Source organism: Argentina anserina, chromosome 1 (genome assembly GCF_933775445.1).
Source record: "Argentina anserina chromosome 1, drPotAnse1.1, whole genome shotgun sequence".
Classification (NCBI taxonomy): domain Eukaryota; kingdom Viridiplantae; phylum Streptophyta; class Magnoliopsida; order Rosales; family Rosaceae; genus Argentina; species Argentina anserina.
The window spans coordinates 22210440-22225657 of record NC_065872.1 but is presented as its reverse complement, the minus strand read 5'-3'; the positions used below and the strand labels follow the sequence as shown (position 1 = coordinate 22225657).

At 37.2% G+C, this 15218-nt stretch overlaps 1 protein-coding gene across 2 annotated transcripts in view; it reads right to left on the bottom strand.

Annotated features, from left to right (window-relative positions):
- Positions 1-746: 746 nt before the first annotated feature.
- LOC126787543 (40S ribosomal protein S15a-1) overlaps positions 747-15218 on the bottom strand; it is a 151792-nt gene continuing 137320 nt past the window's right edge. The window contains exons 1-4 of one of the 2 annotated variants that reach the window (XM_050513414.1): positions 1934-1938; positions 1689-1844; positions 1211-1371; positions 747-1083 (exon numbers count right to left, since the gene is read on the bottom strand). In XM_050513414.1, coding sequence (XP_050369371.1) covers positions 985-1083; positions 1211-1371; positions 1689-1821 — 393 coding nt within the window. In that variant the 5' untranslated portion in view covers positions 1822-1844; positions 1934-1938 and the 3' untranslated portion in view covers positions 747-984. Of the gene's footprint in view, positions 1084-1210; positions 1372-1688; positions 1845-1933; positions 1939-15218 lie in introns of those variants that run through there. The other variant, XM_050513408.1, reaches the window with a different exon arrangement.

The window sequence follows — 15218 nt, the reverse complement described above, 5'->3', positions numbered from 1 at the left end:
GGACCGGGCCAGCCCATTTTACCAGCCTACCTCACAGTAATTGTCATCATTGTCCCGCGGGGCTAAAAAATTGTGGGCAGTCAGTTAAAAGCCTGTTGACTATTCGGGCCCAAGTCCGGCCCGTCTTAAAGCCAATTTAAACACGGCCATACGGGCATAAGGTTAAACTTCCATTATGTTAAGGCAACCCCCTTAATCCAGTTTTCATTCTTTGCTGCGGGTTGTGAATCACAATTAAACTCCATTTGTTCAATCAAATTCTGAGATTTTCAAGACTTTCGCTTGATCGTACACAAATGTGGTGTAAAATAGCTGATTAAATTAATGAACTCCTGGAATTTCAGTAGATACTGAATTAGCAAGGGGGCTTTCTTAAAACAGTTCACCACCGTGCAAGTCTCCACTCCTGATACAAATCAAACCAAAGAAAAACCCCTGAAGGAACACTATCTCTCCAATACACCAACGGCAAAAGAGTTCTACAGAATCGTGCAAACCAACCTGGGACATCAAATTCATCAAAGGCACGAGAACCAGGATATGCTCAAATGATGTTTGGGAAAAAATGATACTACTCAACACCAGGGACAACTGCAGCTGGGCAGTTTCATTTTATCCCAACACCATCTGAGCATATCCTGATTCCCTGTCAGAAGATGACATTCATGATACAGATGAAGAACAGCAGCCACAATACGTATAAGATTCCATACAACTATTTTTGCATCAATGTGTTGCAAATAGAATTCCAAAAGGAGCTTTTTCATTTATTTTATATCCATCCAGAACAGAGACTACTGATGATGAATACAAAATAACATCAATATCAAAGTTGCAATAACATGAAGGACAATCCAAGCTAAACAAAGAAGTCATATCCCAGTACAATAAACTCTCGACACCAACATTAAATCTATGAAATCATACATACCAGCATTACGAAACTAAAATTTTAACATAACAATTATCTGTTTGATACTCTACTCAATAAAAGAAACCGAGAACCTTGCCTCCAACATTCTTTCTCCTAGCTTCCTCGTGATCCATGATTCCAGCAGATGTTGTCAACACAATGTATCCAAACTGCAAACATATGTAACCATTCATGAGCAGATGGAAATGAAAACATATCAACAGGGCGCAGAATTAACATATACAAACATTAGGTAACCTAACATCTAATACAGTGAAGCGTTAACAAAAGGCATACCTGTCTTGAGGGAAGAAGCCTAGCAGTCCAGCCTTCAATCTCCTTGACACCAACATCAAAGCGAGGACTGATAACCCCACACTTGTTCAGCCTCCCATTGAGTTCAACCACAATCTTTCCAGATCTGTGGTCATCAACATACTCAAACTCACCAATATAACCTGCAGCCAAAACCCAATAATCATACAACCAAACAACTCCAGACCTAATAATCATACAATATAACAATTCAAAACCCAAAAAACAAGTAAACCGAACAATTCCAGACCCAAAAATCACATAATGAACACCTGCAGTACCACTAATTATATAACTAGATATCCTCAAACCCCAAAATTCCTCTAATAATACAAATTCAAACCCAGTAATCAGACAGCTAAGCAATTTCAAATCCAATACTCTTACAGTCTAGTTTGAACAGCGTAAAGTAGACAAGATTGAAACAAGAAAAACAAAAAGAAGTGAAGAAAACACGAACCATGCTTCTGCATGACGATGAGGAACTTGATGATGACCTTAGAAGAAGGCCTGATCATGACCTGTCTCTTGCCTCTCTTCTCGGCGTTGTACATGCTCTTCAGAGCATCGTTCAGAACGCTGACTCTCACCATTTTTCTGCTTCTTTCAGATCTGAAACCACAACACAAACAAATTTAGAGTCAAAAACCATGATGGGTAAGCTCTTATTAGTCAGATTGGAGCATTTTGTGGAGGTGGGTACCTGAGAGAGAGACTGAGAGCAAGAGATGCAGGTGGAGAGCAGAGAGAGAGAGAGAGAGAGAGAGAGGCAGACTAGGGTTTTCGGCTCCTTTTTAACAACTCTGAAGGCGTTGGCGAGTTGGACTTTAGTGTATTAACCAGTGTTTTTACTAGGATACCCTCGCTGTGTCCTGGCCCAAGCCCACTGTATACATTTTTGGTCAAGGCCAGTATAGGCAAAAAGCCCACGACACTTTTTTTAATTTTCGGTTCATGTACCGTTTATGTTCTAGGAAGGTTGGACCGTTGGACTAGTTAAATTGGAGATTAATGTTGAAACTTTTTTTAAGGTTATTTAAATAATTACATTAGTTTAGAGGCACGTGACTAAAAAGAGGACATCATAATGTAAAATGGTCTTAGTGTCATTTTAATAGAAAAATTTGAGTTTTGGTACTACATTATTAGTTTTCTGAGTTTGATGTTGAAATTTTTTCTTATATATATTGTAAAATGAAAGTGTTGTTCCGGGATAATTATTATTCTACTATTGTGTGTGTCTTAACCCTATTAGGTTTCTGATTAGAGATAGATTCGCATCTCTGTAATATTATTAGGACTCTGAATCATACAGGATTGTGGTTATGTAATGCCTATATATAGCCCTCATTTCATTCAATAAAGACATTGTTATTCATCATGCACCACGTTATCATGTACTTTGCCCTAAACCCTGAACTTTTAGAGCCCTCAAAACCCAAGATTTTCTTTCTCCCTGCCGGCCACCCTTGTCTTCGGCCTATGGCACCTTTTCCGTTGACGCTCCTCGTTGGCGACAGCCTTGCATGGCCCCGAATCTCCGGCAGCTCCCTGCAGCCCCTGTTGGCCATGCAACCTCTGCAGACCCTCCGCAGCTCTGCAGGGCCTCCTACACATTCGCCCCGCAAAATAAACTTTTTGTCCTGCAAGACCCCGCATCAAAACATTCAAAATTCCTCCTCCGTCATTATCACACAAGAAACACAAACTTAATAAGCAATATCTTCTCTTAAGAGAAAACTACTCTCGTCTTCTCCACACATTCACAGGTAAATTTTAAATAACGTTCCCACTTTTGAACGTATAGATATATTATATCGGACAATATTTGCCTTACTTCAATCTCCCGCCGTTCTTATACCGCAGATGAGGCCAAAGGAGGGAACTCGCCACTCTTCTCTTTGGTTGATGTTTTTCGTGTGACGGTCCTGGGGGAGTCACGATAGTTTTGAAACGGAAGTTAATCGATTTCGTGTGGTCACCTTAGTGCACTGTTGTTTTGGGTGTGATCGTGAGTATCGTCCTTTGCATTGATTTTTCTTGTGACCATATACGTCACCTCTTCTAATTCTTATTATACTTGAATCTAATCGATTCTGTATTTGTAGATTTCGTTGTCATTGCCACCGGAATTTGGCATTCTTGATCTTGAAGCAAGGAATACCACTGTTGGGTTTCCGACATGGAGCTCGCTTTTGAGAGCTGAGGGATTCAAGGCATGTTTGCCGACCCTCCTGCTATTTTCCCACCTATGACCAAGACTCAAGCTCTTATCTTCATGAGATGTCACATCCATACAACTCTCAAGAGGCAATACTTAAACGTAAAATATCCTAAAGAATTATCAGACAAACTTCACTTGCGGTACAACAACATTCATGATAAGCTTCTCCCTGAATTGACCGTAGATGGGATAACATCCGTCTATTGGACTATAAGAGAGTGGATGACCTTAATCAAAATATGCTATGCATGCAATCCGACCTTGGTACCATTGGTGTCATCAAGATCGACCTAGATCTTCTCAATAAGACATTGGACATGTTTCCAACCAACTATGAGGTTCAAACACATACGTACCGCACTCATGTAGAGGAATAGAAGATTCAGACTTAATGGCGCTCTTGGCAAAGAATGAGATGTATTCTGAGATCCTCCTCAAGAATAAAAATAGACCCATTGACACTAAAAAGATTGCTACGCCAAAGTCTAACTATGAGAAAGCTCCTAAGCAAAAGAATCAATCCAGGAAGGCTCCATACTAGCAACAAAGCAACAATTCTCGTGGTAGGAGGCAACCAGGCCGTTCTCGGCCCAAGTCCAACTTTTGGACATGTGATGGAGGCGGCACAGCACCCTGAGGGGGTGGCCGTCCCCGTCCCAAACCTCCATGAGGCCGTGTGCCTCCTCATGCCTCCAATTCCGGTAATGACAAGTCTCCATGCTTCAAATGTGGCTCATTTAAGCACTTTAATCGCGATTGTCAAGCTAGCAAGGAGATGATCAAGGCATACTCCACCTACAAGAAGTTTCTACACCCCAAATCGAACCATGTGGATGACGAACTATGATCGAGACTCACCAAATCTCCATAAAGCCCGAGCCCCTTGCTTCCAAGGCTAAGCCTCCACCCCTATAATGGACACTCCAGACTTTGATTAGTCATTTGATTTTGAAATTAGAAGTTTGTGTGTGATGTATTAAAGATTGACATTCAATAAAATTTCTCAATTTCCTGTTTACAAGTTGATCACTTTGAGAATTTTATTTACCTTACACTTAGCATGAAGGTAAATATTTACAACTCATTGTGGTTCTTAAATTGGCCGCTTTTGGGATACATATGAACCCAATAGTACTATATTGTGAATTTGACACTTAACATTTGGAAAAGAAACCTCAGATAGTCAAAATTTGACATCGTTATGATCACTAGCGTTTCCGGCATGTTTCTAGAACATTTTGCCAACGTTTCCAGCCTTTTTAGTCACATTCCGGGCTAATTCAGGCATTTCCGGCACCACTGCCCAGTTTCTGCCGGCGATTCCTGTCCGATATGAAGTTCGGCCTTCTAACCTGCCAGATTTCGGCCGGCGGCGGTGGATTTTCCGGTCACCGGCTCCACCAGTTTTCTAGCGCGTTTTCCGGGTGATTCTTCCTCATTTTCTCGTTGTCTTTCCAGCATATTTCCAACATTCTTTGATGACGCATTTTCTCGCCAAAGTTTCATTCGGTTTTGAGCATATTTTGACATGGTTTTCCGGTTTTCTCTTAGTCGTTTCATAGCTCAAACATTTTTATTATTATTGGTGACTACCCGCACCAATTGGATGGTTTTAACCACCCTAATTATTTGGTATTCAACTGCCCCAATACCATATTTTTCCAACTCTTAAGTTGAAGAATTTAGTAATGTTGCCATGTGATACATTCAATATGCTTGTACTATTTGTTTTCAATCCTCTTTCTGACAATGTCCTAAGGGGTATTGCTTGAAATTGTTCCCCATGTCGCTGACACTCATAATTTATTTTGAGGATGTCCCATGGTGAAATCAAGTGTCTTGTTGATTGCATAACTACCCATACTGTTCTACGGGATAATTAGTTGTTTTACGGATCTTGTGCGGAAATTGTGTTTTATATCTTCGGGCCTTACTAAGTTTTAAAAGGCCATACATGCCAATGATAAATTTTCATCTTGATGATTGTGTTGAGAATGGAGCGGAATATCTTTGTGTTACCTCTGAGAAAGCAGGTTAGCACCCCACATCTTAGAGAAGATGAAGAGTATCGGGAATGGTTTAAATCTTACTTCCATTCGAGTTTTTGAATCATATGCAGTTGAACGCAACTTTTTTGATTCAGACTCTTATATGCTTTGGCATGCCCATCTTGGGCATCCTGGACGTGATATGATGATTATAATTCTTAAGAATTCACATGGTCATCCATTTTTCAAGTTCCGGAAGGAATTAGAGGACCACCTCACCCGTGCTGCACACGGTAAGGCCGAGCCTGCCCCTCTCTACAACTCCACAGCATTCTGGCCGTCGGTGGTAGCATCCCCTCCTTCACAGGAGCTTATGATGCCTCTCGTGTTTTCTTATGCATTCATGGCAATCTCGGATGCACATCGCTCATTTTGTAAAGCTTATTTTCTTGCTAAATTTTAAGGAAGTCCTTAGGCTTCAACCGAGAATATTTCATTCTTACAATGTATTTAAGGTAACATTCGTGGACCATATCCAACCGAATGCGAATATGTTTCAGTATTTTTATGGTATAGGTTAAGAGCATTGACGCGTTGGTCACATGTTGCTTTGTTATCCACATGGAATGCTGCGTTTGCTAAGTTTTTAGCTATGATCATCATACTACGGGCTCACCACCCTTCTCATCCACTCTAATCTATTCGATTGGATACCATTGCAGAGTTCACCTCCAAGACTTTTGATGATTTTGTTTTGCATGTCTACTGGGATCAGCGTTGAACATATTAATCCTTATGTTCATTCATAGAATGATCTAGCAGAGGCTCAACCTTGGTTATGGGTACTAACCTGTCAATCTTTGCATGGGGATATGTAATGATGTTGCATGCAGCAACACTTATTCATTTCAGACCCAGAACTCACCAAGCGTTTAATACGTACCAGATGGTTACTAGATACGATCCCAACATTCTTTTCCCTAACGCCTATTTGGTTAAGTTGTTTATGTGCATCTATTGTAGTAATCTCAATGGGTCTACTTGAAATGTTTAAGTATTTTGGTTGGTTATAATTTATGAATCACCAACACTTGTCATATATTTCCAATATAAAACCGTGGATCTCTATCATGCAATATTAGCAAACGATCAATTTGATGAGACATATTTCCCGTCGTTAGGGGTAGATATGGAATGCTCTCATTCTGGTTTTAACGCCAGGAATTAACGTGGTGTGGCTCTATGTCTCATTAAGATCTCGCACTACTCTAAGTTAGCAAGAAGTGCAAAGCATTATCGTCATCCAGAAAGTCAAACATTCGATGCTCAATGACTTTACCGATATTGCGAAAGTGACGAAATCACACATAAATTATGTGATGTGTCGGTAAGGTTGGAACTCCCGAAATATGGGAAAATTTCATATGATATGGTCATAGCACCGTTGTCACCATCCCTGACAGTGGGAATGAAGCTGGCGATGACACAATCGTACGTTGTGGTGTTGTCAGCGCTGGTGGTATTGCTCGACTGAATAAGGGCGGCAAACGCAAAGATGGACTATTAAGAGTCATAGCTTCGGTCTTGGCTCCTACCTATATTCTCTAGAATCAAAAACCAAAAAGAAGCGAGGTGCGAAGACACAAATATTTCGCCTATCATCAAGAGATATTCTCTGAACATGTCTATTAACTAAGTTTCTGTGAGACGCTACAGATTCATTTCGTTGATATCAGAGAACAAAATAAATCTCTCAAATTGATCGTATAAGCGCGCGTATGTTAATGGATTGCTCTCTCAGGGTTGATGATGTATTCGCTTATGCTCTTATTCCGTTGTAAAAAAATCAACGTTTAGTAACTTGACCGAAGTAGAAAAAAATCAATACAGGCTGAACTAGACTTGTTATGTTAGTCATTGTTTGTAAGTGTAATGAGAGAGAGGAAGTCATGCAATATTTGCAAGACTTATGGCGCAAAGATTGTCTCATTATCCTACGATTGACTACGATGAGTTATATTCTCTCGTAATTGACATAATTGATTTCCGCTACTTAATCAGTAGTAGTGTCCTTGAAAACTGATTTGCAGCATATGATAGTGGTCATTACATATCTATAAACGGATCTTGACACATATATAAAAGTGCTCGAAGGACCTTAATTGCTTGATTAAATGATTGACACGAAGAGCTTATGGAGTCAGATTGCGATGTTCGAGAGAACGTAGTACAATCAGTTGCAAGAACTTACACCCATACGTGTTCATATGAAAGCTAATTCTAGACTCTATATTCCTTCTAAGTAAAGATGATAAAGAGGTTCAATGAGTTATAAATTCATATATGTAAGTGTTGTTGGGACACTATTGCTTTAATCATGATGTGATTAACTATGTGCCTATGTATCGTCATTAGACTTGAATTGTTCTTTTGACACGGGTCTACTTCTATATTTAGCGAATCAATACATTCCTCCCCACACCAACGCCGCCAGCAGCTCATACACACTAATGTACGCGTTAGTGTTGCTGTTGACACTGGTAGTGTAGAGGATACGTATGATTCTGTCTCGGACCAAAATCAGTCCTTCATTGGTCAATTCCCCTATTTCTTTATGGAAGACACATTGAATGTGACAAATCAGAATCTGTCCAGTTTCGTAGGTCAACTTCAACGAGACCTACATGACAGCTCACTCAATACAATATGGTGAAATTGATACCGTTGGAATGGTCATTGTGTCTACTGTCCAGGGACACCAACCATTTGTTCATAGCTATCGTATTGAGTGAGTTATGACAGTTCTGTCCGGGAATTTGCAAGTCAATCAACTTCGACAGAGCAATGTGAATTTCTCCGGTCTATTGTGAACTTTATGTCATTGGAAAGCCACGAGTGTCTACTTTCCAGAACATTGTACGGTTCACTCATACCTATTTTGGCAAATAAGTTATGGCCGTTTAAGTGAGTGAAAGTCATTCTACCCGAGAATTTGATTTTTATTGCAAACTCTTGTTTTGAGTTGTTATGCAATCATGTTTCCTAAGATCTAAGTTTGGCTAAGTATAGCATGTATGATATAAGGATATATGGCTAGATTAATGATTAATCATTAGCCCAAGACTACTTTTGAGAAGCATGTAATGAACGTTGTATACGTTGTTCTTTGTACTCCATGATTATGGCACTAATCAGGGGGAGTTGTTTCGTAGACTTCAGGGGGAGTCTACCTCACATGATACTATCAAATGTAGACGGTTCGTTGCGCTCTTTTTCCCTTTGATCAATCTTTTGTTTTTGACCCAAGAAATTTTTATTTTGCTTGACAAGGTTTTTACCGAAGCAATGCAACCTAGGTATGCGACATAAGGGGGAGTGTTCCGGAAGAATTATTATTCTACCATCGTGTGTCTTAGCTCTATTAGGTTTCATGTTAGAGATAAATTTACATCTCTGTAATAGATTAGGACTCCGAATCCTACGAGATTGTGGTTATATAATGCCTATATATGGACACCCATATCATTCAATAAAGACAATTATTCATCCTGCACCAAGTGCAAATTTCATTTCCATCTAAATAGACATAAAAAGTGCTGTTTTTTCGTTTTGTTTCTTTTATAAAAGGGTTTCTTACTAAAGAAAATAGTGAACGAACAATCCTAGGTGTTACGGCTAATATAATCTTGATATCTTTGAGTGATATTATGAATATCTTATAGACTACGGCTATTTTTAGTTTTATGTAGTGTCTACTCACTCTCTCTTTTTTCGATCGTTCAGTGATTTTCTTTTATTGAAGAATTAAGCTCACGGTTTTCTAACTCAAAACGTTGGGGAAACTGGTATTTACAATGTGAGCTGACCCCTTATAGAGAAAATAAGATAAATTTTAGACAAGGGATGGGTTCGTACACGACAGATAAAAGGGCATGCAAATATTCCTAGTCCTTCAAAGTTTTTGCTCACCATGACCAGACATCATAAGAATCTCAAGGGAGTCTGCTATTTATGAGAAAAATTACAATCCTCAACTCTTGACAATTTTCTAAGAACATTACGTCTGCCCATAACAAATCATGTGATAATCGTATTTAATGAAATTAACTAAAGGAATAGGAATTAAGAGGAAAAAAAATACTACAGAATTTTACTCGTCAACAAATTTTTTAAGTTGTTGACCACGCAACCCGTTCCAGAAGGCAGCTGCATTCATGACCTTCTTGCCAAGAAGCTGAATCTCCAGCACCTGATCAAGTTGCCAAAAAAAAAAATCAACTTGAAAGTAAACTGTACATTTTGTCAGAGAATTAGTGTTTCTTTATTCTTCTGACTTATGGTAGACTAGAACAATAATTTAGAAAAAAAAGGGAAAATAGCAAAATTCAGTTTGTTATTGATAAATAGTTAATTTGGGGTGGGGGAATACACCAAAAAATAATACAAGAAAATTAACACGTCAGTTGATAATTGTTTAGATATTCAAATGCAATATTAGTATCCAAAAAAAAATTAATATACAGAAAACAAAAGGTTGATCATGTGCATAGGCGGATCTATGCTACGACGCTCCCAGCAGCTGCTGGGAGAAAATTTTGGAGGCTGGGCTTAATATGCTATATCAGCTGGGCAGATGTTGACAAATGACAAACATATTACACTGTCTTAGTTCTGGGTTTCCATATATCTTCCTTCTGATACCCACCATCCACTCAAACAGTTGAGGTCTCTGAGCTAAAGTTAGCAACTTTCTGAGAATTTCTGACAGCCCATTTGAAGTCAAAGAGGAATATGAGTGTGGATGTAGGACCACCAAGCATAGTGAGGAGTAGAATCAGAGAGACCCACATGGACTCTATGGACTCTGTAAAGTGATGAGCCTTGATGGAAGTACATGAGTTGGGTATGAAAGGAACAAGAGAGTTGCACATATATATATATATATATATATAACAAACATTACTATAATGTGTCCAAGTTGAAAATGAATTAGAAAAAAAAAAGGAAACAGTTTGTTAATTTCATGCCGATGGCTGCTGCACAAGGCGGCGGCGGCAGCCTAATAACATGTCATCACAAGTTCACAACCAAAAGGACTACCGGCCATTTTTTTTCTCTATTGGAATTTTGAAAGTAATAATGAAGGTGAACAAGTTGTGCAAAAACTCATTCGAAAATGACATTAATACGTATAGTAGCAAAACAATCGAGTCCCAAGACATGGTTGTCACTAAGAGTCAATGATGGCTTAAAGTTTTTGTTTTACAACCTAAGCCCAATTCATAGTTACTACTTTGTGACCTAATAAGGCAGACCTCATAAATACTACACACATGTTTGGACTTTCTATTGTTTCTTCTTCTTAATTTACATGACTCCTCTTCCAAAAACGTATGTTGCTCCCTTTGAACGGCTGAAGTTCTAGCATCAATTTACACAAGAAAAATAAATGAAAAATAGATTGAGATAAAATAAAATTCAATGTATATTAAGAATACCTTCAACTGTTCTTCAGATTAATCTTATTTGATATATTTATCTTATTTGATTCTTAGTGATATAAGTTTTTATTGATGAGTAGTTTATAAAATTATTTTTTTTACCTTATCAAGAGTTTACATTACGAATTTTTTTCCGCTCGGGTAACTTTTGAACCTTAGATCCGCCACTGTCATATGTCCTGATTCTATCAAAAAAAAAGCCATTGTACAGTATCAGATATCTGCCAAATGCAAACTGATAGAGCGTTGGTTAAAACGTCTATAATAAACCCTGTAAAACATCATTGTTAGTATAGAATAAGCAGAGATCGTTCAGTCCGGGGAATTGAAGGGAACTCTAAACTTTTAGTGTTAACAAATAATGGGGGGTTTGAGATTGATTATTAACTACTAAAATAAAACCTAAATTACTATTTACATGATTGACTTCTCTTTAACAAACTTAAACCAAATTTACTATTACACCACATAATTACAAGTTCGAACCTATCATGCATTCTAATTCGACCAATTACATACTTTTTAGACACCAATACAATTAGAACCTTAGGGGATCATCTAATCGTGCAAGATTTCAATTAACATTTAGATTGACTTAGGGCCTAATCTAAATTTGCATGCAATCGAATTCAATAACACTTAGAGTAGAAATCAAACAAGACGAACCTACTTAGGGCATGATTTGATTTGTGTCAATATGGTTGATGAATATAGCACTCAAACACAATCTTAGGGAATGCATCCAAGCACTAAATTCATATGCACATATCTGAAAATTATCTAAAAGTATGAGAAAGATAATTAGAACACAACAATAGAAATACAAACTCATTAATTATAGAAAACCATCAATTCGGCAAAGATCCAAAAATCCAATAAAACAATCTGAAATTTTCGATTCTTAATACAAAACAATAATCCCACACAAACATCATACTACAATCTTTATAGACAAAGTATTGTAAAAAAAATCAAAAACGAACAAACCCGTGGAGATGAGTTGCGAGAATCACACGTTGTAGGAACCTTGGAGGTGTGTCTTCAATGGTGATTTCGGTGAAGATGAAATTTGTATATGGGGGAGAATGGCTTGTTGTTTTGGTGAAGGATGTTTGAGGTAGTATTTTGGTAGAGTTTTGGCTCTTGAATGCAAAGGAGAAGTCTTCTTATTTGAGAGATGAAGCCATGTATATATAGAGGAAAGAATGAGGGTAGTTGCATCTTTCCTCATATTATAATCCTTTAAATCATGCCATGTTTTGTTCCTTAAAACATGCCATGTTTTATTCCCTAAAACATGCCATGTTTTATTCCCTAAAACATGCCATGTTTTATGCCTTTAATGATCATCTTTAATTGTTGCATGACTTGACTCCATCTCTTTTTCTTTAATTATCTCTTCCATCAAATCTGAAAATAAGAAAATAAAATTATAAGTAAGAGATAATTAGTTTCAAAACCTAACAAGGATTCCTAGTCAAACTAGGACTCTAGACAAATTATGTGTTTTTAACTCATGTAAGCACAAAAATGCATCCAATACCGCTCAAGACTCTTACTACGACTTAATGACTCAATAGTACAACAATAAGGGCTAAACAAAGTACAAATTGAGGTAAAAACATGTTAAAAACGTCGCACAAAGTGCTCCTATCAACTACCCCACACTTGGCTTTTACTAGTCCCTTAGCAAAATAAAACTAAATAAGACACTATTGCCCCTAAATGATTGCCTCAGAATCTCAAAACACATAGCTTTCAAGTTTAAGCATTTGAATGTAAGCACATAAATTTTTAAGGCATACTGTTGAGACAATAAGCACATAACACGTTTAGTAAATCCAATCCTCCTCACAAGGCATACTCTATTCTTTTCACTCAGATTCATGGTTATGATTTACACACAAGTATATGCAAGAGAAAGGATAATAAGACATCAAATAGCTTGCATATTTCATCAAATGAAGGCACTTTGTGAATAATAAAAGGAAAACCTCATTTAACAACTAAGTGCACAAATTGACCAAACCATATGCTCAACTCTTGTGATCATCTCCACAAACCAAGATTTGCACATTTTAAGAATCATTAGGATCATTAAATAAGGTAAATATTTAGGCGTAGCTAAAGACATGGAATATCAAAGAATTACAAAGGTAATCCTATAGACTTAGCAGAGTAAACATCATCCTTATGACACCACACACCATCAGGGGCCGAATATAACAAGTTAGGCAGAATCATCATTCTAACCAAAAAGTGAACATAGACAAAGGTCAAGTAAAAATTTTTAGACCTTCAATTACAACTCAACTGCAAATCACAAATGGAAGACAACATAACATTTTTTCTTTTCTTGCCGAGTTCATCATTCTTTTTTCTTCTTTTTTTCTTGTTTTTTTTTCTCGGCAATGCTTGCTTAAAAGCTTGTTGATTTTTTTTTAAATGTCTTCTACCCCACACTTATTTCATGCATCATCACAACATCATCTCAATAAGTTTTTTTTTTCAAATGTCTTCCACCCCACACTTATTTCATGCATTATCACAACATCATCTCAATAAGAATTCTGCCAAGTCTATAGGACAAGATAGAGGTAACTATACTAAGTATGGAGATAACATAGGTGATGAAGAAAAGGCTCAATGTAGGCTCAAATGTGGTTCAACTAAGGGGTTCCAAACAGGGCACATATATGAATACATGATTGTTTGGCTAAAGTGGTGGTATTCCTAAAAATGATCCATAAATCATTTTCAAAATCAGAGCATTTGATGACTTAAAAGTTTCAACAATCACAAAAGTGAGTTCTAGTAAATTCTAGAGTCCATTAAAAGGTATGACACATAGTTATTGAATATGCAAAGAATAGTGAGATTCATGAATAACCACGAAATTTCAAATTTCATCTCATGAAAAAAAAATACATATAGGCTCAAAAACTCACAGGTTGTTATGGATTTTAAAGTGACTAAAACATGTATGTCATAATCAATCAATCTAAATCTCACATGTTCATACCAAATCCGCATCATCAATGAAACTTACAATTCAATTCGTATGAAATGCAAAACCATCATCTATGTATTTTAGAGACATAATCATCCTAGACTTTAGGGGCATCCTAAGACTCAATAAAGCAATAATTTTTTTTAATTCATTTTTTTTTGGATTTTTTTATATCATGACACAAACATTCAATGAACTTGCAACCTTACCCCAAACTTAGAAAATTACATTGTCCTCAATGTAAGCTCAATAGTAAGAATGTAATTCACAAGCATAGAATAAAATCACATATCAACACATATACAAGTCAACCATAAGAGTGAAGGGATTAGAAAATTCAAACTCCCGTAGACGACTCCTCCACATATACGGTTGAAATGGGTTACCTCCCATGCATCGCTTGAGTTTTATAGTCTCTCAGCCTAGACTTTCTCATGTTCATTCTCTGTTAGGCGCATCTCTCACAATTGTCTCCTCATACGTGTGCTCCTCAAATGGCTCATAGTAGGGCTTAAGTCGATGTCCATTCACCTTGAATGACTTCCATGTTGTATCACTTTTAATCTCAACTGCACCATAAGCAAACACGTTAGTAACAACAAATGGGCCAACCTAACGCGAACAAAGTTTCCCTGGAAACAACATAAGCCTCGAATGGAATAACAGAACTTTCTGGCCCACTTGGAACTTCTTTCCTCTAATCATTTTTTTCTTTTATTCTTCATTATTTTTTCTTTTTCTTTTTATTCTTTTTTTTTATTTTTTAATATATTTTTTATGTTACGAAATCTACAAGCGTAAAGTATTACTAAGTCTAATTGATTTTATTCACACACAATCCTAATAATTAAGGTACGTGGAGCAGAGAAGCTAACTGTGCAATGGACTGAAACAGCCCCAGGTAAGGGTCTTGCTTTATCCGATATACCTCAAAATGATAGAGCGTTGGTTAAAACGTCTATAATAAACCCTGTAAAACATCATTGTTAGTATAGAATAAGCAGGGATCGTTCAGTCTGGGGAATTGAAGGGAACTCTAAACTTTTAGTGTTAACAAATAATGGGGGGGTTTGAGATTGATTATTAACTACTAAAATAAAACCTAAATTACTATTTACATGATTGACTTCTCTTTAACAAACTTAAATCAAATTTACCATTACACCACATAATTACAAGTTCGAACCTATCATGCATTCTAATTCGACCAATTACATACTTTTTAGACACCAATACAATTAGAGCCTTAGGGGATCATCTAATCATG